The sequence below is a fragment of the Berghia stephanieae genome, chromosome 1 (assembly GCF_034508935.2).
Source record: "Berghia stephanieae isolate SIO BIC M18660-M18661 chromosome 1, UCSD_Bste_1.3, whole genome shotgun sequence".
Taxonomy (NCBI): domain Eukaryota; kingdom Metazoa; phylum Mollusca; class Gastropoda; order Nudibranchia; family Aeolidiidae; genus Berghia; species Berghia stephanieae.
Genome location: NC_088360.1, coordinates 42,679,031 through 42,702,772, shown reverse-complemented (window position 1 = coordinate 42,702,772; position 23,742 = coordinate 42,679,031). Strand labels below are relative to the sequence as shown.

The 23,742-nt window shown below is 32.3% G+C and overlaps 1 protein-coding gene across 5 annotated transcripts in view; it reads left to right on the top strand.

The window, feature by feature from the left end:
• Nucleotides 1-23,742, top strand: part of LOC144975106 (uncharacterized) — a 64,261-nt gene that overhangs the window by 24,548 nt on the left and 15,971 nt on the right. The window contains exons 15-38 of one of the 5 annotated variants that reach the window (XM_078918849.1): nt 200-290; nt 921-1,030; nt 1,417-1,509; nt 1,989-2,212; nt 3,354-3,490; nt 4,045-4,130; nt 4,756-4,856; nt 6,020-6,112; nt 6,542-6,725; nt 7,239-7,831; nt 8,073-8,282; nt 8,782-8,988; nt 9,883-10,125; nt 10,575-10,643; nt 11,708-11,890; nt 12,213-12,308; nt 12,575-12,725; nt 14,552-14,662; nt 16,970-17,080; nt 19,441-19,637; nt 20,264-20,394; nt 21,329-21,608; nt 21,982-22,142; nt 22,471-22,647. In XM_078918849.1, the coding sequence (XP_078774975.1) occupies nt 200-290; nt 921-1,030; nt 1,417-1,509; nt 1,989-2,212; nt 3,354-3,490; nt 4,045-4,130; nt 4,756-4,856; nt 6,020-6,112; nt 6,542-6,725; nt 7,239-7,831; nt 8,073-8,282; nt 8,782-8,988; nt 9,883-10,125; nt 10,575-10,643; nt 11,708-11,890; nt 12,213-12,308; nt 12,575-12,725; nt 14,552-14,662; nt 16,970-17,080; nt 19,441-19,637; nt 20,264-20,394; nt 21,329-21,608; nt 21,982-22,142; nt 22,471-22,647 (4,039 nt within the window). Of the gene's footprint in view, nt 1-199; nt 291-896; nt 1,031-1,416; nt 1,510-1,988; nt 2,213-3,353; nt 3,491-4,044; nt 4,131-4,755; nt 4,857-6,019; nt 6,113-6,541; nt 6,726-7,238; nt 7,832-8,072; nt 8,283-8,781; nt 8,989-9,882; nt 10,126-10,574; nt 10,644-11,707; nt 11,891-12,212; nt 12,309-12,574; nt 12,726-14,551; nt 14,663-16,969; nt 17,081-19,440; nt 19,638-20,263; nt 20,395-21,328; nt 21,609-21,981; nt 22,143-22,470; nt 22,648-23,742 lie in introns of all 5 variants that reach the window. The other 4 variants (XM_078918840.1, XM_078918869.1, XM_078918859.1 and 1 more) reach the window with 4 other exon arrangements.

Below are 23,742 nucleotides of genomic sequence, written 5' to 3'. Positions count from 1 at the left end.
AGAGAGAGAGAGAGAGAGAGAGTAATCAAACGATTTTAAGTATTTGTTTACTTTTTTTTTACGTTGGTAATTGGGCACAATTATTATTACAAGAAATGGAAATCTATCGAGAAAGAAAAGCCGTTTTGATGGAAATGAATAAAGTTGTTGCCCTCCGCCTTTAATGAAGGTCCTCCTACTCCTTGTCTCCATTTTCCAGATCTATCCAGCAGTTTTTTCAAAGTTCTTGAGGACGGACCTGTCAGTGTTCTTGGTAGACTCATGTTTGTCAAAAAGATGCAGCCTGCCAGGTACCATTATTGTATTGTCAGAAATCATAACTTTACCTCAATGTCACTGCTTTATAATTGAAAAGTATATCTCAGATGTAACAGATACATGTACATTATTCTGCTCATACTATGAAGAGTGACATATTATTAGGGTAAGTTAAAGATCTGGAAAAGTGTGTATGAAATAATGCCAGGCAAAGCACAGAGAAAAATACATGGGGAAAAAAAAACGTCTCAAAAAATCAGTCGAGGCAGGCTGATGTTTTGGGGTGGTTTTGATTTGTATTTTTCTCGCTGCTTTGTATGTTGATTTTTTTGGGTCTTTATAAATATGAAGAGTAAGATGCTCATAAGACATCAAATAACCAACTATTGTGTAATGTTTCCCACATATTTTTAAGATGTAATTTTTTTCAATTTTATATTCATGTACGTTTAATCCTATTGAAGATTGATGCTCTTTTGAATTTGTTAAAACTCTTCAAGCATTGCAATGTAGATATGAAAATCTTGTTGCTGTTTTTTAATTTGTAGTGAAAGAGGTTATAAGAGCATCAACTTCAAAAGTTATATGTACCTTTAAAATGAAAGCACAATATTTTTCAACGTAAAATCATTTGGAAGTGAACATTCATATACTCTATGTAGGTTGGAGACAGTGGCAGAAAAGTTGAGTCTAAATTTGACACACACGATAGTACACAGTTGCTGCCCAAAGATCCCATGCAAACATCCCAAGTACTTCACACGCTACACAGGTTAGTTTCTGCACAGTTAATAGAATCCATCTTTGATTTTAATGTGTGAAAATGTCAAAATGGTTTAGAATTGGAGGAAATTGAGTTAATCTGAAATTTCACAGCATGTTTGATTTGATCTTTGCAGTGTTCTTATATGTGTAAATCTTAGATGAAAAAAAAAAGGGTTGCTAATTTAATACTTTGAATACATTAAATAGTTATTTGGAATTAAATATTTACTTCATTGTTTGACAACGTTGTAATGCCATTAATATTTTTATTATAATACAAATGAAAACTGTTACATAGTTCTTACTCATTTAATTTATCAAAATGCAATTGTCAATGTGATATATATTATAATGTCAATTAAAGAATTAATTTCCTATTGCAATTCGTTTCAGGCAATGACTGGACAAGTGAAAGTGACTTGAGAGGTAAACACCCAGAAGAGATAGTCCGATCTGTCTTGTCATCATTGCATCGGTTGATGGAAAGTAAGTCACAATATTTGATAATGGACATTGTTTTCAGTCATTAATTATTTTCTTTAAAGAAAAAAAAAAATATATATATATATTCTGTTTTCTTTTGTTAGGTCTATTGGATTTAGATTTAAGGTATAGTGTTACATTTTTAACTATATTTAAATTAGAATTAGTTATAATTTTTTTCTTTATAAATTATAGATTCATTTGTCGAGAGAAGCATAGAATCACATAGGATATCGGGATAATTTTTTTATAATATATTCTTCTTCGTTTTTAAAAATGTGTATTATATTGAATCTTCCTTGTTTATACTTTATTATTCTCCCCTTTTTTTTTCATTGAAAAGGGTATTTCTGTATTTCTTTTTAATGTCATACTCTCTTCCTATTTCATCCTGTTTTTTTTTGTATAAATTACTTTTGGTTTCCATGTTACTTTGAAATTCAATCTTTCGAAAGAAAATAACAATAGTTTCATCCTGCCAGGTATCGCCATTAAGCAAAATGCTAAGGGGATCTTTGACACCAGTTGTGGGGTCAAAATCGTTAAAACTGAAGAATACAAAGGATTTGTGAGAAATACTTCCCTCTTGAAAGATGTTGATCTTGCAGACCTGCAGACTCCAGAGGAAAAAATATGCTTCTTTGTCAACCTTACCAATTTGATGGTCATTCACACTCACCTGACTCACATCCAGATGAGGAGTGATGTAAGATGAATGAAGGAATATCATGATAACATGTCTGTCATTATTTTTTTAACTGAGCAATTTTTAATAATCAAAATGTAAAATTAGTCCTACTTCTGAAGATTTTAGTCATGGCCAGGTAGCTATCAGGGTATTGTTCTGGATTTTTGTGGGACATTGTTTTGGATCATTGACCTATTTGATAGGAGCAGTTCCTTTCTATGTTACCATTACTTTAGCCAGAACTGAAAAGATGTGCTTAGCCAGTGACTGCTGGGAAAACAGATCAGCGAGTCCAAGGAACCAGCTATGTCGTACATTCTAGTTCTTGAATGTGAGATCTGTGACACTATCTATGCTGACATTTTTTTTTGCAAAGTTGTTCGGCTTATATCAAATGAAGGTTTTCATTTACCTCTCTATTTTAATAGTAAGGGGTAATAAGTATATTGTTTTATTTTAAAATTAACATGAGCTCTACCAAAGCAAGAAGAAAGGTTTATCAATTGGCAGCGTGGCTCAGCGGTACGGTCTTTGCTTCCTACCGAAAGGTACCGAGTTCAATCACCCGCCGCTGCGTTGTGTGGCCTTGAGCAAGTCACCTCACCCTAGCTCACTTTGCGGCGCTGCTCTGCGGCTGCTGCCTGGGTTATTCCAGTCTTCCCTTGGAATAGACCCTAAAGACAAATTTCCCCTTGGGGATGAATAAAGGGAATTTTATTTTTATTTAAAATCAAAAACAATTGAAAGCAATTTGAATTTAGAAATTTTAGGCTGTTATTTGTAGACATCACACATTTAATGAATCAAGGAGCTCAGATTCTTGGTGGAATGTCCAGGCGACAACATCTTGCATTGTGGCAAGGAAGGGCTGATAATTCATTTATTTATTTACTTTTTCATTTATTTATTCATTTATTATTTATTTACTTATTTTGTTAAGAAATTAATCAAAAGGTTAAGCAGCTTTTACTTCACAGTGAATGTCGTAAAGAACGAGGGCCTTTATTCTTTTTAAATGCAGTTAAACATTTTTTGAAAAGTTTTGTAAGTCACACTGTTTTATTGCAATTAATGTAAGATATTAAATATAACCATTTTTTTTATAAAGTGATGAATCAAGTGAACCCCACATTTGTTTTTTATGGATTATCTATCACAGATGGTGGCTGCTGCTGGAACTGATTGCCAAGAGGAATCTGAAGATCTTTATGATGACCTTTGTCCTTTAACTGCCATGGATGCCTTGGCATTCTCAAGTGTCCTGTCTTACAAAGTTGGTCAGCTGGGATCGATAAGGTGACTCAAAATTTCATTTCACAGTCAAAATGTGAGGATCTTAATCTTAAGATTCCCATTGCAATACCAGGGGTTGGCCTTACAGGATGTGAGAATCTTAAGATTCCCATTGCAATACCAGGGGTTGGCCTTACAGGATGTGAGAATCTTAAAATTCCCATTGCAATACCAGGGGTTGGCCTTACAGGATGTGAGAATCTTCAGATTCCCATTGCAATACCAGGGGTTGGCCTAATATGAAAAACTTATGGAAAACCTCAGCATATTGTATGCTAATGATTGTGCGAATGAAATGTGTTTTTTTTTTTTAGTAATAAGATTTATAGTTTTGATTTATTGAATGGAAGAACAAAAAAGTTATATATAATTTTTTCTTTGTCTTCAAATTATCCCAGTCATGATTAACTTCACAATTGTCACTTTCATTGTATGTAAGATAAATTCACTTTACTGGTTCCCTTACCACCCAACTTCCTTAAACCTCTCCCTTTCTCACAAAAATCAGAAAACTAGGCTGGAGTTTTATTGTATTGTTTTTTAATTTTCCCTTCCAGTGCATTTGATTTGTTGAACATTATATGTCGAGCTGGAATGAAACCCCCCTCTAAATGGAATGACCTGCTTTCGAGTTTCAAACTGGGTAATTCATGTTTTAACTCTTTAAAAAAAAAAAAAGAAAACAATTAAATATGATAATTTCACCATGTTTTCTCAAAGAAATTATAGAAATGTCAAAGTAGAGATGCAACACAAAACAAAACAAAAATTTAAAAAAAAAAAAAAAAAAAAAAAGAGAAAAAAACAAAACAAAAAAAAAGAGAAAAAAATCAAACAGACAAAACAAGAACAACAACAATTTACATTATTTTCAGCTCTCACTTTATCATTCATAGTTTCTAAAGATATTCTCGACCAATCAAATCATACGAATAATAATCTATTGGTTTCTTTAGTCATAATATTTTTGCTTTAATTTTTATTAATTTTGTTTTTTGACATCTACATTTTCCAATGACAAAATCAAATGCAGTATATTTAATATGCAGTACCTAATTTGAATATTTGATTACTAAATTTAGTTAATTTGCGTTGTCAGAATTAATTTTGATTTTCATAGGGAGATGTGCATACATAAAAAAGTTAGACTGTTATAAAGCGTTTCTTTTAGATTCATAAATCATTGTGCTTCCTCTCTTGATTTCCCATTTGTTCATTTGTCATGATATTTTTCTTGTTGTCTCCCTTATTTTAAAAAAAAAAAACAGTTTTGCAGTCAGAAGATCCATGGTGTGCATACGGTCCTCCAGTTGATCCTAGATTCTCATTTGTACTCATCTCAGGATGTGCCTCTTCTCCACCACTGCAGGTAAAAATATGAACATTTATATATGTAGCATTTCTACGGATTCACCATGCCCATTGAGCTTTGTTTATTCCCCCAACAAGCAGAAGCAGAATAGAACCTAATTTTTTAGTCTCTTCCTATATAACAAGTTGCTTGTTGGGATTTTTCTTTTTGTACAAGCACTCTTACTATATCCTTCACTCCCTATAGCTAGGTGCTCATTTACACCTGATTCAAGGTAAATATGCCAAAGTTAGGAATCTTTAGGTGGTGGAGAGTGAGACTAACATAACCAGAGGGGACGACTTTGATCATATATATTTTATTATGCCAGATCTTACCTACATGAAGTAACCCATTATTCTGTTGCTTGATAGAAGAAGCAGTAACTATAAGCTAGCTAGCTATCTGTGTTGTGTGAGACTATATTCTATTTGAGGTCTTCATCCAGATCTATTATAAGGCCCAATACCCAATCACTCCTGAGTGGACCTGAAGGCTAGTTGTTTTTAAATTTTATTTTGATATCATCATCATCATCATCATCATCATCATCATCATCATCATCATTATTATTATTATTATTATTATTTTTATTATTATTATTATTATTATTATTATTATTATTATTAATTTTGTTGTTGCCGTCGTTGTTGTTATTGTTTTTTTATTATTATTATTATTATTATTATTATTATTATTATTATTATCATCATCATCATCATCATCATCATCATCATCATCATCATCATCATCATCATCATCATCATCATCATCATCATCATCATCGAAATGTATTGCAGATTTAGCTAGCTTTTATTACAATGTGTCTGTACTCTTTCAATTGTGTTACCATGGCCTGTAAATAAGTGCTCAAGACAGCAAACAAATAATCGAGTTAACTAATTTTTGCTCTCTCTTTCTCATTACATGATCATTAATTAACACATTTACATGAATAAACCACTCCTAAAAATATACCTCAAGGTTTATTTATCATCAAGTCTTATTTATGTAGATAATTAGCCTTGAAACTGTTTATTATGACACAACTAAATCGAGTTTCTGAGTTTATTTATGGCAGATACAGTATAGAATTCGCTTTTATTTCCATGGTTTAGAAGAAGGGTTCAAACACTGCATGCTATTAGCTTACATTGTTTTAAAATTATGCTTCCAATCAGATTCTCCAACCAGACACTGCGATGGACCAGCTGGATTCTCTAATGACAGAGTATCTTTCTCACACTGTCACCATTTCTATGGAATATGAGAAGGTGATAAGTATACATTTTAAGCAAGACAAACATCAAATTTTAAATTGTGCTTTTTGGGTGTGGGTTTTCAAGAAATGTGTGCTCAATAATTTAAACTAGGGGAAGACAAAATGTCTTTAATGGTTCTTTTATTTCTCTCAATTTTAAAGATGCATGAGCTAAACCGCATTATAGGAAGCTTTTTCCAATAATAACTTTTACGCCTTAAAAAAGCAAACTATACTTGACACCATTATTTTAAAATCATTCATTTTTTAAAGATAATAAGAGTTAACATGAAAAACTTAACTGAACGAAGTTTAGCTTGGAGCCTAATTTTTTGTCAAGCACCTAATGCTATACAAATTTATGTTGATACTTTCCTGTTGTTTTTATATTTTGAATGGATTGAGACATACGAGATAATCATGTACAATGTGTTTCTCTTAGGTTTGGATTCCAGAATTACTAACCTGGTATGAACAAGACGTTGTGTCTGAGAAGGAATATGCAACAAGCAATCAACATGCTGCTTTGATACGATGGATCTCTGGTCATGTGAATGAAGACAAAAAACTACAGATACAGTCTTTATTCTTATTGGACAGGGTGCATGGATTTAGTGAAAATATTGGTAAATCATATTATTTTTTTCACTTTTGTCATCACCATCATTGCTTCAATTATCATTGTCATCATCATTGTCATCGTCGTCATCATCATCATCATCATCATCATCATCATTCATGATCATCATCGTCATCACCATCGTTGCATGTATAGCAGTTCTCAAAATGTGTTTATAAAACAGTGCCAGACAAATCAGTCCTGCTTTCAGAATTTTTACTTTCATATTTTATGGCAGTTCTAAACTACATTTAATACATAAGAAAAGTGCTTTGCAACTTAACAACTGTTTTTGTTGTCGACTGAAAACAATCTAAAGTCTGAAGTATTCCTTGTTAAGTATGTTTTCCTTTATGAAAATAATTATATTCAGTTATAGTTAACACAAAATTAAATGCCTTTTGTTTTCTCACTCAAGGAAGACAACTCTCATTAGATGATCAATTAAATGGATAATTTTTATGTATTTTTATGTTATAACTAATAAATAACAATATCGTCACATCTTATTTCATACCAGATATGACTGGGAAATATGAGCCTCCTTTCAGAGTTGAAGTGGATTTGTTTATCAACACATTCTCCATCGCATTTGATATCTCTCATGTTCATATTGATGGAGGCAAGAAGACAAGTGCCCCTCTGCCACTTGCATCAAAGCAAACAAACAGGGTATTTCGTTGGTCAAATTCTATAGAGCTATCTGGACATGGGATCAGCTTACAATTGCCAACATATAATCTAACGCCTGCGACTTTGGAATATGTTAAACATGACTCACTTCTTGTTGCCACAATGGTTAGCTTGGTTTGTGCCGATAATCTAGACAACATAGCTCATCATTTTAAGGATGATTATTTCAATATGCCAGGGCAGACCCCAAATGATGGGAGTGATCAAAGTGGTATTCTGTTTCGGCTCAACAGTTCTTCATCAGACATCAGTCTTGTTGACATTCGTAGTTATCGTTATCATCGCCTGATGGATGATTACCCTATCCTTCAGCGCCACCTACTCCACTACATGCTTCCTCTGGCAGGTGGGGACAATCCAGAGCTATTGGAGAGTCGGGAGCCAATTTTGAAATTTGTTACCAATGAAATTGATGATCAGGTAAGTGAGATTGAATCAATTAAATTTTTCAAAACCCTTTTTTTTTTTACTAGTATTTGCTTTCACTTATCTTCTTGGTGCTTTAGCTGCACATAAGGCCGACTCTTTGACTATTCATTGAATATTATTTGTTCTCAAGTTTTAGTCCTGCTTTTCTATTTATTTGTTTTCCATTTCATGTACAACAGCTACAAAGATGGGATTAATTTCACCCTTTAACCTCATTTTTACCATTTTTCAGGTAAAACTGTGCATGTTTAGTCTTCCAACTAGTGAACAATACCAGCGTGTGATTCAAGATATGACCAATCGTCTTGTTGAAGACAGGAAGTGGGTCCATGTTTTGAATATCTTGCAGAGTTTGCCTGAATACGTCATCAGGGAGCGGAAAGAACTCCAGACAATGCATGACTTTGTTTTAGCCTGCTGGGCTATTGAACAAGTGGACAAGGTACTCAATGTTAAATTTTCAATCTTTTTTTTCTCCCTATATATGTAAGCTGCACATTATATCTTTTTGAATTGCAATGCTTTTCTTCTTAGAGCTTATTTTGCCATGATTCCCAAATATATATTTTGTATTTTACGTCTATACCTTTCTGATGAAGGCTATGGTGTATTTCTCCTATATATGTTATATTTCGTAATTTTCTTCTATTTATAAAAAAATGTTTATGTATGATGTAATTTTGAAAACAATATATGGTCATAAATGTGACATCATTACTTGGAGCTATTGTATATATCAGAAAATAATATTACTAAGTTTCTTTAAGAAAGATATCATTTATGTTAAAAGTTTAAAGAATAATCACAAAGTTAAAAACAATTCTTGAATATTGAAACTGAATGTAGGTGTTATCAAACTATTGCCATGTACGACATAGAAAATAGAAATAATAAGAAAAAAATTGTATTAACTATTCTTGTTGGTTTTTTTATTTTTACAGCCGGGGCAAGCTCCCAAAGTTGGAGACTGTTTGCGGAAGTTCTACAATCCATATTTCCAAGCCAGAACTGTGATGAGCTTACACATTTACCTACCATTAGATCTAAGCATTGACGTCCTTCAGTGCTCAATGGACCTTCTGGATTCTTCCACAGGTTTGTGGAAGGCACTGGATTCCATTCATAAACAGGCCACACTTTATCAACAGGTAAGAATGTCATGCCACAACAATAGAGTTTGTTTTTTCTCCCAAAGAACTTAAAATGCCCTTAATAAGGACGAAGCAAAAGATCTGTAGCCCATTGGAATAAATTGTTACAGTATGGCCTAATGTAGCTTTTTTAAACTCCACTTATTTTCTGGTATTGCGTTAGCCCCCTGTATTGCTTTGTCTTCATGTATTACTATGTTAACTCAATTGAATACTCTTTGTACCAGGTGAAACTAAAACAAAATGTGTCACTTATGGATATAATGTTCATTTTAAAAACTACACCACAAACTTTTGTTTGTTTTATGTTTTTGCTTTTTTTTGTGCTTTTTTTTTTTTAAAGGTGATTTAGTTCCTCTGAGTGTTTGTGCTGAGCCTCTATTGTTGTCACAACCCTGTATAACTACCACTAAAATGTTGATTTTGTATGGTTGCAAATATGTCTGCTCTCTCTCTCTCTCTCTCTCTCTCTCTCTTTCTCTCTCTCTCTCTCTCTCTCTCTCTCTCTCTCTCTCTCTCTCTCTCTCTCTCTCTCTCTCTCTCTCTCTCTATCTATCTTTCCCTATTCCTTTCTCAGATAGAGATAGATTAGTCTTTAACGATTGGAAACATAGGATTGGCTTTGGTAGATTTTTTGAGTAATTTACCTTAATGTATAGGTATATATCAATATGGAGAGGAAGAAGTGTAGACAATTGCAAATATTGACACTGAGCAACGTTGGGTACCTCTGCTAGTGTATGTTTCCTTAATCAACAATGAAATATCCTTCAAGAGTAAAATGAGGTGTAATCATTTGTGTGAATGATAGGTGAGTTGTTGAAGATATTTGATGCTTAAACTAAATATCATTGCTCATTACTTTCCTCCACTTCTCCCCTTTTATTTCAGATTGTTGAATCAATGGAACAGCTTCGAATCATGCTTTCACTTCGAGACGTTCCTGTCACTACTTGGACTGCTGAAGATCAGAACTTGTACAAAATCCTCGATGACTTTACAGACTGGAGACGCATGATGAAACAGCCCACCACCAACCCTGAACATATTATTCTCATTCTGGAGAAGGCCTGCAGATTCGACACCGCCATGGAATGGGCAACAAGAAATAAATTGTCTCAGGATATCTTGAAGGTAAATATAATACTAATTGTCATTCTCAGTTGACTTTGTAAATAATTAATTAATCCTGAATTTATTTCAGATTTATTTGATGCCCTGACTTTTGATTTATTTATTCTGATTTTTTTAAAACAAATATATTTTGATCAATGCCATTTACTGTATCAAATGATGCTTTTAAACAAATTGCATTCACCATTATAATAAAGACATAGATTTACTGTGAATTAGAATGAGGTTGATGATCCATCGAAATTATATAAATCCAAGTTGTGATTGAAAAAAAAAAAAAAAAAAGAAAGTTTTTTCCTTTAGTCTTAAGCTTAAAGTATATGTTTATTAGATTGTGTAGACATGTGAGAGAAAAATTGTCAATTTTTTTACTTGAGTAATGCGATAGCATTTATAAAAATTTTGTTTCTTTTTTTTTTCTGATTCTTTCAAAACATTTTATTTTGCAGAGAATCAGACACTCACATCTGCTTCATCTTTTGACTCTCAAAGAACCTGATACAGTCCAAGCCTTCCAGGTACGATAGAATAATGGTTAGCATTCTGATAAGTTTGCATTAATTTTGAAAAATTAGAATTGAATTGTGAACAATCTAAAGACATTTTTTTAATTGTGAGGAACAACTATTTACTGACAGATAGAGGAAAACTTCTTAGATTTATAAAGCATGGATTTTTCAATGCAAAAAACATTAAATTTACAAATAAAGTTGTTATTGTAATATGTTATTACTCCTTATATGTATTGCTACACTATTATTCTTATGAGTTTAATTTGTTCAATACAATTGTCAAATCTGCTCAGAGGCAAGGGGTTATGAATTCTAGAAAGATTTAATAATGTATAAGGTTCTGAAGTTGATTTCCTTTATGTTTTTCTCCATTTTTAAAAAAACTAGACGGGGAAACCTTTCTCACTTCTAACACTCAGAAAAACATGTAGAGCAGGCCCGTTTATCAACAATGATGAGGGTATGGAGAGGTGCCAGATGAAAAGAGAATAAAAATATTGTGGTGTCAGCCAAACTTGGGATCCAACTTACACGGCACCCTCTGCCTGACTGAAAGAGAAAGATCATGGAGCAGTCATACTAGCCACTGAACCATCCAGCCACACAAAATATGGCGTTCCAACTTAGAATCTATCTTGCACACTCTCCTCTCTCAACTAGCTGGGTGGAAGGTGCCATGTCAGTTGAATCCCAGGTTTGGCTCTGACACCACAATATTTTTATTCTCTGTTTTCATCTGGAACTTCTCCATACCCTATATTTCTCAACACTAGTGACACTATACTGCTAAAACAAGACGCAAGTTTGATATCATGTTTTTTAAACGACGTTGGTATAATCAGCATAGTTTCTTAACTAAGAGAGCATTTTTTATTAAACTTAGCAAGTATTAAGGTCTTGTTCTTGTTGCTTATAAATTATTGAATATTTTTTATGTCTACTTCGCATTGAAATAGTATCATAATTTTTCCGTTATTTTTCTTGCACCCTATATATATATGATATGGTCTCCAAAATGTTAATATAGGGTATTAAAACATTCTTATTTTATATTCCCTATCTTTGTTTAGCTCATTGACGCCATCAGGTCATCGTCTGAAACAGACTGTCTTTCAATGTGTCAAAGTTTGGTACAAACATTGACCAATCCTCAAGAGATAAAGTTTTTGTTGAACTACATTTTAGAATATCTGACAGACTTCCTTCTCCCTGAAGACATAGAGGATGTTAGGCTGCAAAGAATTGGTGCCAAGGTAAGCTTTTTGTTTGAGTGTTCCATCGTGGATCTCAAAAAATATTTATTGCTCATTTTGCTCTTTGGAATGTATGCAAAAGTTTTAAGCTTCTTTTTCTATTTTCTTTTCTTCTTTTTTTAAGTGTCAAATTATTATATTGCAATACCCACTATCAGCATTGATATTTTCATACAACTTTTCTGTTCTTTAACTTTTTATATTTTTAGATTCGTTTTTTTCCCCCCTTTTAATGATGTTTAAAATGCACCAAAAAAAAATTAAACATTCAGAAACATGACCAGTTGATCCTATGTTTGCATACATTTTGCTATTATTTTAGGCTTTGGTGTGTATTCCTGTATCCATGAGAGGAGAGTATAGTCATCTTATGTCGTGTCCCCATCTCATCATGGAACAACTCATCATGAACATGAAGGTAGGTGTCTGCTGATTTTATTTCAAAGGATCTAAGCCTCTTTTGATTTTTTAAATACAACCCCCCCCCCCCCAAAAAAAAAACCCAGAAAAAAAAACTTTAAAAAACAAACAAACCCAAAAAGCAAACAAAACAGTGACAAAATTATAAATTATTAGCTTAATATGCATCAATACTAATTTTCTCTTTGCTGGACTATGATTGCTTTTTAAGAAGAATAAGAAGGTTTGTTTGAATTAACATTAATTAATTTGCTTTGTCTCTAGGCTGAGCTAGCTGGCCAAATCTTTGAGGAAATCAGGCTGGACTTTGTTGATGTCAGGGAAGCCAAACTTAGAATGGCCCATGAACAGTTCAACGAGCTGCTGGTCAAATATGCTAAGAAATCACTCGAAGTTAATGTGGTCATAGTACAAGGTGAGGAGTAGATCTCAGATTTAACTTCCATGACAATCTTAATGCTTAAAATACTTACTTACTTCTCCTCTTGGTTCCTTGGTGGAAAATAAGACGCCAAATTCTTAAAAAACATTTTATATAAATATTTGTGATCTTAGACTAGGCAGCTAGGTTCGTTAGGTGATATACACATAATTTTTTTAATAAACAATAAAGTGCAAACATTAATGCAAAAATTTATTAAAAGAGAGAAATGGTTTCCTGTGCTTACCGAGTCAGTAACGGATTTTAGATGCAGTGACTGACTACATATTAATCTTCTTTTCCAGATCCAAATAACAATCTGACTTTATTAAGCCAAATTTGGAAAGAGAAATTAGCACGAACTTAAATGTTGGAAAAAAGAAATAAACATTTTTTAAACAATTGTTGTTTGGACTTGAAATTAAACCACATGCCATTATTCTATTCTAGATTTCTTGAAATGATTTTAGTTTTCTAACAAGTTTGGGTTCCATATTATTTTAATGATGAGCATACTTTTCTTGATGGAAGGGGACTCTGGTTTGGTTTCTGGTCAGAGCAACCAATTTTGAGTTGTTTTTTTTTCTTAATTAATTCCAGCAGTGCTAGTTCGTTACTGTTGTTTATCATTCGTTTATTGTTCCAGTGGAGTATAAGTCATTGTTTTTTATGCATTATTCACAACTTAGTATACTTTATAGAGCATATTATACTTAAAGTGGTGTTGAGGATTTCGGTGATATAAATGCATGCCTAGCATCTAAGTCTTATATTTCATTGGATAAGAAGATTTATAATTCTCCATTGCTCACAATTTTGACAATTGATAGACTCTGACTGACAAAGATGTTTTGTCGTGGAGAATATATACCTGAATGAATTCATGAATATTGAATGTTGATGGCCCATTTTGGAATTTGAGAAGACGTGAAAATAGCCTTTCAGACTTAGTGGAAAATATTGACATATCACTTGTATCTGAATCTTCCTTTAATGTCCACCTTCACTCGTGAAGGTTTTGACATGAACAATAATATTAAGGTTAAAATTCAGCAGTGATCCAGAAACTCTTTAAATAAATCTAAAGGGGATGCAGATGTAACTTCTCGCTGTAAATTGTTCCAATCTTTGATGGTTCTGGGGGTAAATTGAGAATTTTCTGAGGTCTTTGGTGGATGCCAGGGGGATGACACTGTCCATGTGGGAAATCCTGGATGTTCGTGTCGGTTTTTGGAGATCAGGATTTGAAATCGCCGCCAGGTTGTTCTGTATCTTAAACATCATGGTCAGGTGTGCTTCTTTCCTCCTAATTTGGATTTAGAACAACAACTTAAGCTAGATTCTTATGGATTATAATCTGAGACTGATAGCTCACAAAATAAAGTTTGATTTTATAAAATCAAAACACATAGTTATCCTCTGTATATAAATGGATGTTCCTATCCCGCATGCACGATTTCCTAGAGTAGCCATTATGATTTAATTTCAGCATGTTATTATCCACTGTCTTTTCTTGGATCCATCAAAAACTTTTATTTGTCATTTTCAGATAACATTTTCTTTTAGCTGATAGCATTTTGAGCAATATATTGAAGAAAAAAAAAACAAGAAAATGAAAAGAGATAGTAGTAATCGAGACAATTTTAGAAGTCTTTCAATAATTTCTTGCTGTAGAGAATTTTAATCAAGTATCTGATACATTTAGGTCTTTATTCATATAATTATTGAATATTGTGTATAAATTTTGGTAAAAGTGAATTGTAGTAATTCATGGCTTGGATAAAAAAAGAAAACTCTACTTGTCCCCCCTTTGCGTATAGACCGGTCTCGACGAGACAGCCTTGCATCTTTTAGCTCTGGTCACTTTGAAGAGAGTGAGTTCCTAACTAGCACAAGGCGTTCGGCTGATCGCAAAAGAATCGAAACTCCTGGTAACTCATTTGACATATGGCTTGGCTTTTTGCATTTTTGTTTTTGCCTTTTGATTGTTTTAAGCATTTTGCACTTTGGCTCATCTTTGTGTTGATTTTTTTCTACTACTCTGAGAATAACCAGGCTTGTCTATTAGAATTGCTTATTGCATTTAGTTTTTAAGATATTAGTTTGAGCTGCATACAATCATCATGTAAATGTAGTTTATTTAAATTTTAATTTGAAGAATTTTCTCATAAATCCTTTGAGACTTTTTTAGGAATAACATTTCCTTTCGTATCTGTTAAAAAAGAAATAAGGCTTGATTTTATATATATTTATTTGATACAATTATAGACATGGGAGGATGTGTTTGCATTTTATATTAGAACAATGAAAGAGAGGGAGAGAATATGAACACACTGGTTTGGTTTGAAACGTTTTTTAATTCAAATATCAACATTAAATAAAGAATTGAATTAAATAAATTTAAACATTTTGCCCCCATTAGGTTTAGTAAAAGTCAAACGAACCCAATCAAAATATAAACCAGGCAATCCAATAAGCAAATACATCCTGTCTATGGAATAACTTATAGTCGATTCTTGGATCTTGGTGAGGCTTTTAAATTTGAACTGCAGTCTTGCACTATCAAGAAATTCCTATACATTTGTTTTTCAATTTTGATTTTCATCACTTTTTGATATGTCCGGTTATAGTCTGTTGGTCTATATGAAAATAACAGTGTCATGGCAGATTTAAGAAAAAGAATAAAGCATAAGGCAAATGAAATTTAAAAGAAAAAAAGAAGATTGCTGTTGTTGATTATATTTCTCATGTGTTGAACCTTTACTTTCTATGCACTTCAAAATAACGTCACATATTCCCTTGGCGTAAAATTCATGCACCTTTCTCAAATTTTATGACATATTATTTCAGTTTGCTTTGAATAGATATTATTTTTACTATCATGCTTTTAATTTTTTATTTTATGCGTTAAATCTTCTATTCCAGATCCAAATAATCTGACTTTATTAAGCCAAATTTGAAAAGAGAAATTTGCATGAACTTAAGTGTTGGAAAAAAGAAATAAATATCTTTTTAACAATTGTTGTTTTGACTTGAAATTAAACCACATGCCATTTTTCTACTCTAGATTTCTTGAAATCATTTTAGTTTTTTAACAAGTGTGGGTTCCATATTAATTTAATGATGAGCATACTTTAAATTTTAAAATTGAGCTTTTATATAGTGCAATATCCACTAAACGTGCTCAAAGCGCTTTAAAAGGGGTCCCTGTCCAACACCAACATTTAACATTTAGGACAAGACATGACGCCTGTAAGGCGATATTATAATTTTTTCGGACAGAGACAACGCTGTTAACGACCAGGTACTCATTTTACACTTGTGCACGGTGAGAGAATGTGAGTTAAGAGCCTTATCCAAGGACTCAACTATGCGGCGAGCGAGGTTCGAACCCAGGACCTTCAGATCCGAAAGTGGGTGTCATACCACATAGCCGCATTATTTTAATGATGAGCATACTTTCCTTGATGGAAGGGGACTGCGGTTTTGTTTCTGGTCGGAACAATCATTTTTGAGTTGTTTTTTTTTTTACTTAATTCCAGCAATACTAGTTCATTACTATTGTTTCTCTATCAATCGTTTATTGTTCCAGTGGATTATAAGTCTTATTGTTCCAGTGGATTATAAGTCATTGGTTTTATTCATTATTCACAACTTAGTATACTTTATAGAACATATTATACTTAAAGTGGTGTTGAGGAATTCGGTGATATAGATGCATGCCTAGCACCTAAGTCTTATATTTCATTGGATAAGAGGATTTATGATTCTCCATTGCTCACAATGTGGACAATTTATAGACTCTGACTGACAAAGATGTTTTGTCGTGGAGAATATATACCTGAATGAATTCATGAATATTGAATGTTGATGGCCAAGTTGACAAGACATTATAATTTAATTTCAGCATGTTATTATCCACTGTCTTTTCTTGGAACCATCAAAAACTTTTATTTATCATTTTTACATAACACTTTCTTTTACCTGATAGCATTTTGAGTAATAATCGAAGAAAAAAACCCCCAACAAAATCAAAGGAGATAGTAGTAATTGAGACAATTTTAGAAGTCTTTCAATAATTTCTTGCTGTAGAGAATTTTAACCAAGTCTCTGATACCTTTAGGTCTTTATTCATATAATTATTGAATATTGTGTATAAATTTTGGTAAAAGTGAGTTGTAGTAATTCATGGCTTGGATAAAAAAAGAAAACTCTACTTGTCCCCCCTTTGCGTATAGACCGGTCTCGACGAGACAGCCTTGCATCTTTTAGCTCTGGTCACTTTGAAGAGAGTGAGTACCTGACTAGCACAAGACGTTCTGCTGATCGCAGAAGAATCGAAGCCCCTGGTAACATACAGCTTGGCTTTTTGCATTTTTGTTTTTGCCTTTTGATTGTTTTAATATTTTGCACTTTGGCTCATCTCTGTGTTGATTTTTTTCTACTACTCTGAGAATAACCAGGCTTGTTTATTAGAATTGCTTATTGCATTTAGTTTTTAAAATATTAGTTTGAGCTGCATACAATCATCATGTAAATGTAGTTTATTTAAATTTTAATTTGAAGAATTTCCTCAAAAAAATCTTTTGAGCCTTTTTTCTAGGAATAACATTTCCTTTTGTATCTGTTAAAAAAAATATAAAGCTTGATTTTATATATATATTTATGTAATACAATTATAGACATGGGAGGATGTGTTTGCGTTTTATATTAGAAAAATGAAAGAGAGGGAGAGAATATGAACACACTGGTTTGGTTTGAAACCGTTTTTGAATTCAATTATTCACATTAAATAAAGAATTGAATTAAATAAATTTAAACATAAATTCAAATGAACCCAATCAAAATATAAACCAGGCAATCCAATAAGCAAATACGTCCTGTCTATGGAATAACTTGTAGTTGATTCTTGGATCCTGGTGATGCTTTTAAATTTACAGTGCAGTCCTGTACCATCAAGAAATTCCTATACATTTGTTCTTCAATTTGAAGACTTAATGAAGAATTGATCACATATTATTTCAATTTCCTTTGATTATTCTTACTATCATGCTTTTGATTTTTGATTTTGTGCGTTAGTGGCTTAAGAAAAAAATCCTTAAAGTGATTGAAGTTGCACCATCCAGTTTTTGCCTCCCTGCACTATTAAAAGACATTTTCACGAGTTAAATTTTAAGCCTTTTACTGTTATTAATATTATTATTATTATTATTATTATTATTATTATTATTATTATTATTATTATTATTATTATTATTATTATTATTATTATTATTACTATTATTATTATTATTATTATTATTATTATTATTATTATTATTATTATTATTATTATTATTATTATTATTATTATTATTATTGTCTCCATGCCCTTTGCTTCTCATTATTGACAAAAATTCTTTCTTAGCTGCTTTTAGATATTTTGAGTCAATTAACTTAATTTACATTGGGGAGGGGTGGGGGGGGGGGGTGGGTGAAGTGGCTGAGTGGTTAAGGCATTGCACTGTGACCCAGAAGGTCTGAGGTTCGAGCCCCGCTTCAGGTGCTTTAGTTTTTTTCCTTGCGCAAGATCATTAACCCCCAAATTTGCTCGCTTGGACAACATGAGTGATTCCTGTTGACATCAGACATCTTGTTTGATGAATTATCTATATTCTTTCGTGGAATGCCTAGGCAACGATATCTTGTGATGTCATGGCATAAGGGCATAATTTAAAATATTTTAAAATATGTTAAAATTTCTATAATTTTACTGACACCCCTCCTTAAATGATGTTGATAATGACTTTTTAAAATTAAACATCCATTGTCACGTATTCTAGTTTTGTTATATTCATGCAGCATTTATAACACAATACTTTTTGGTCTATTTATGAGGAAGACTGATTTAGCTAAACATTAGTCAGATTCAAGTGAGGATTATCAAAATTCTTTAGACTAAACACCAACAAAAGCTGCTACATTCAACAATTCTCTCTGCCCTCTAATACAAATACTCAGAATTGAATCGACTCCAAGTAACATTCAAATTCAGATTCAGGTCAATATTAATATCTATTTTTATTGAAATGTTTATCATAGATAAAGCAGTGTGTCATTATAATATGTGGATCATGATTATAACCCGTTTCTCTTTTTTTTTAACACTCTTATTTCATTTCTTTTTAAAAATGCTCTTTCGTAGTTAGAGAAGGAGAAGATAATAAGGAATAAATGCTGTTCAATGAATATTTTATAATTCAAATGTAGCTCAAACTTTATAAATCTTCATAGTGAAAGATCCAATGACTGAATAGATCTATATGTGAATAAAATTGAAATAGATAATTGAATTATATGTAGTTGCCATGATCTGTTTCAGTTGTTGAAAAGTGATTGAAGTAACTAAATTTTGTCCTTCTCTTTGATCCTAACGTTTTGGGGATTTTTTTTTTTGTTTGTATTTGTTTGTTGTTTTGTTTTTTTCAAGAAATTTTGGAAAATAGTTTGTTGCTATTTTATTCGGATATTTATGGATGTTTTAAGAATTCTGTAGACTTCATATGTCATGTTTTAATTTTTAATGAAAAACACCTCATGAATCATTCTGGACAGATTTCACTGCCCAAAGATGATTTTGTTTTATTAGTTAGAACTAGTGTTAATCCTTGTTGATGTCTCTTGTTTACACTTTTATTTTGCCTTTAATTTTGTTAAACTAACTTTTCAGCTTCACCGACGCCTAGTTCAAACTCTAGCTTTTCTAGCCGCCAGGAGAAACAGCAAACGACAAAGGCTGGCCTCAACACTTCTCCTAGCAAGGGAGGACGATTTGTTATGCCTGCTCAGCCCCCATCCAAAGATCAGTGGATGCCTGATGACGCCACTGCTGTTTGTACTGTCTGTAAGATTGAACAGTTCAGTATGGTGAGTATTTTATTTCTTTTTCTTTCTTTTTTGTTTGTTTCTTCTTTATTATTATTATTATTATTATTATTATTATTATTATTATTATTATTATTATTATTATTATTATTATTATTATGATTATTATTATTATTATTATTATTATTATTATTATTATATTATTATTATTATTATTATTATTATTATTATTATTATTACTCTAATTATTATTATTAAAAAAAAAATTTTGGTCTTTTTTTTTGGTATATAATGACTGTTTTTCTTTCTATACTCTTGTTTTTATTAGTCAGTTATGTTTGATATTTTTGACTGCTGTAATTTCTATTCATGGTGTGACTCAGACTATTAGACGAAATTAACAAAATATCTCTGCCATTGTATTTTTTTCTTCAAAAAGACAGGATTGTGGAGTGAAATCTGTATCAGTCTCATTTTTAGCAGACTCCTGCAATGGAAAATGATCTGATATAATGTTATGGTTCATTACCACGACGTTTTTTGGGACTGTACTTTATGTGAAAAGTTAATATTATACTCTGAACCTCAAATTCTTATACTGTTATGTATTTTTATGAATCTTAACAGAGACATTTTTCTCACAGATCTAATGTGTATTAATTTTTCAGTTTAATCGTCGTCACCATTGCCGTCGCTGTGGGCGTGTTGTGTGCGCTGCCTGTTCTTCTAGGCAGACTGTGGTGTTTGGCGTCTTGAGTAGGACATGTGATGAATGCTACGAGCAAATTAATAGTTTAGGGTGAGTCTGTATTTATTGATTTTAATGGCTTCTTCTTTGCTTGTTGCCAATACATTGGAAGATGTTGCTGCTATTACTTTTATGAAATAATGTCTTTATAAGACATCCATTTTGATTTGAAAAAGGATACATTATTCCCATCCAATTTCTAAAAAAAATCCTGTGTTTCAAAACTGTATGATTACCCCCTCCCCCTACCCCCTCTTCCCTCCTACAGTTGTTACAAGGAGCAATCATTATTCACAGTTTCTTCTTCAAATATATGAAATGAATCAGTAAGACACAGTGTTCCATTTATTCATATGTCAGTGATCATTTCTTCAGACCACCAAAATCACTGGGTTTTAAAAAATATTATTGTCATCACTCTTGTCAACTTTTATACCATGGAGTTATTCAACCTATTTAATTTTATTCTTGCTATTAGAATATTATGTGTCTATTTGTATACTACACCTAACAGCAAAATGACTGCTTCACTTTTGCAACCGCTATAATTTATTAGTGAGATCAGTAACCAACAAATTAAGTACACCATTAAGTACTACATCTTTTTATGAATCCAACAAGCTGTGACATGATGAAATTTTTAAACTCTTAGTGTTTGATATTCAGCTAATAAGATGATGAATCAAAATGCTACATCGTATGATTTAACATTCTGCTTTTTTGCGCTGCGTGCAACAACACGGCGTTAGAGGTAAATATAAATTATCAGCCACTCCTCTATCATTCATTTGGCAGAGTGGAATAATATACCTGGGAGTGTCAACAAGAGACCTGGGTGTGGAAGGAAAAGAATAACAAATGAAAATGAAGAAAACATTTCGTGAAAGTAACCATTTTGTCCTTATAATCTTCTCCGTCAGGTTTAACATTCTTTTGTGGGTTTGTTTATCTCAAAATCTTTTGTTATTTTTATCCCGAATATCAGGGAGTTCAGGGCAGAAGAGGAGCATGAAATTTACAGCCAAAGGATCAAGGAACGGCTGTCAGGCGTGGGAGGAGGAGGTAGTCCCACAGGTAGAGGGTCCCCATCTGCTTTGAGTGCTGATGTTGTCATGAGACACGGATCATCATCAACACTCCATGAGCCTTCCCACAAGCTCCAGCTGACCATGAACGCTGCCATTCACCATGCCGACCGTTTATGGAAACTACAAACCAACATGGCTGTTACTGAAGATGTTAGAGGAGAGTTTTATTATGAGCAGGTATTTTGACAGAGAGTGGATTTAGCATGGATTTATATCATGACACAATGCTTGCTTGAAATATTACATTTAAGTTAAGCTAATGTATTTATATCATACATCAGACGCCATTACAATAAAAATAGATTAATAACCAAAAACTTCCCCAACAATTTGATTCACATTTTTATTTCCCTTTTAAAAATTAAAAATAATGCTTTTTTCTTTGATAAAATCTCTCATTCGATTATAATATTTTTCACTGCCAGAATATCTCGATCAGTCATAATTCGTTGAATTATTGAGATTAATTTTATGATATATTGAATTTTTGCTGACAAGAGCTGAACCTAAGTGAACACATATAATTTTAAAATATTTTTCTTTTGCTCAGTCCCCAAGTGTGGCCCTTTGCATCTCTCTACTCAAACAACACAGCTCCAGAGTTGAAGCTGGCAAACTTATCCTCAGCCTGTGTGACATGTTGTCTACACATTTGGTCCCTGTGTCACCTGGCGTGCCAAATCCTGAGATTGACTACAGCCTCATAATCTCGTATGTGAAGCCACAAAAATCCAGCAATATATTATTTAAATATGAAAGTAACATTTTCACTGTTTCCTACACACCTTTTAAGATATTTTAATATAGAATGTGTCTGCACAAAAGAAAATATATATAAATAAATAATTTTATATATTTAATCAGAATTTTTACTGAAAGGTTTTGATTTTTTGTTTAGTTTAGTTACGTTTACTTTTGTTTTGTGAATTAAATGTATGATAACAAAATGCTGAAGGAAATAAAATATGCAATCCAAATCCTTTCCAAAATGTGAAATGTTGAATAACTGTACATAAAGATTTGGTCTAATTCTTACCAGGCACATGCGGCAATTGCTTTTCCAAGCCAAATTTGACTTTGTCCAATCTGGTGACTCTGGAATGATAGGTCAGTGTGACATGTACTTGACTCGTGTTGACCTGTTAAAGACTCTGGTAGAGTCCAATTACAAAGACCTGCCAACCATCAAGGAGTTGACCAAACAAGACTCTGTGAGGTACTTACTTCTCTTTCATTTGTTTGGCAATATCTCATACAATGCTGTTCACTTTGACAATATTTTAATTTTAATTTACTGTAAATCAGTAAAACTGGTAACAATCATATTCATTATCATCATCATCATCGTCATCATCATCATCATCATCATCATCATCATTATCATCATCATCACCATCATCTTTATCTTTATTATCGCCATCATTGTCGTCGTCATCACCATGATCGTCATTTTCATCATCATCAGCATCATCGTTTTCATCATTATCATCATCATCATTATCATCATCATCACCATCATCTTTATCTTTATTATCACCATCATTGTCGTCGTCATCACCATGATCGTCATTATCATCATCAGCATCACCGTTTTCATCGTTGTCGTCATCATCATCATCATCATCAATATCATTATCAGAAGCAGCAGCAACGGATTAGATGCATGGATAGATTGCTTGTTGGGGATCAATTTCTGTTCCCTGTATTTAGCCAGTGCCTGTTTGTCTTATCTTCTCTTTGGTGACTCGCTTTATCTACAGTTTTTGACTATTCTATTATTTACCTTTTTACTGACCAAACTTTAAAAAAGTGTCATTAGCCCTGTAAATGTATTATGAATGAATGAATGCATAAAGAATTATTTGGTTGATATAAAGTGAATGAACAATTGGATTAATGATTAAAAATGAATCAATGAATACATGAATTAATTTGTTTTTATAAAGTGAATGATAATTGGATTTATGAATAAGAATGAATGAATGAATAATTAGATTGATCAATAAGAACGATTGATTGAATAAATGAATTAAATGGTTTATATAAAGTGAATGATAATTCGATTAATGAATAAGAATGAATGAATGAATAAAATGATGAATGGAGGACTTCACATTCCCTTTGAACATCAAGGATGAATTCCATCCAATGCTTTATAAACAATATTTACATTTACTATTACGTTTACTATATGCTATTCATTAATGCAGGCTTGAATGCTCGACATACAGCTAGCCCTATGGCTGATCCCTATAACACAAACTTAACCCTCTCCCTACCAACTACAGGAAAATCGTCACATTGGTTACGA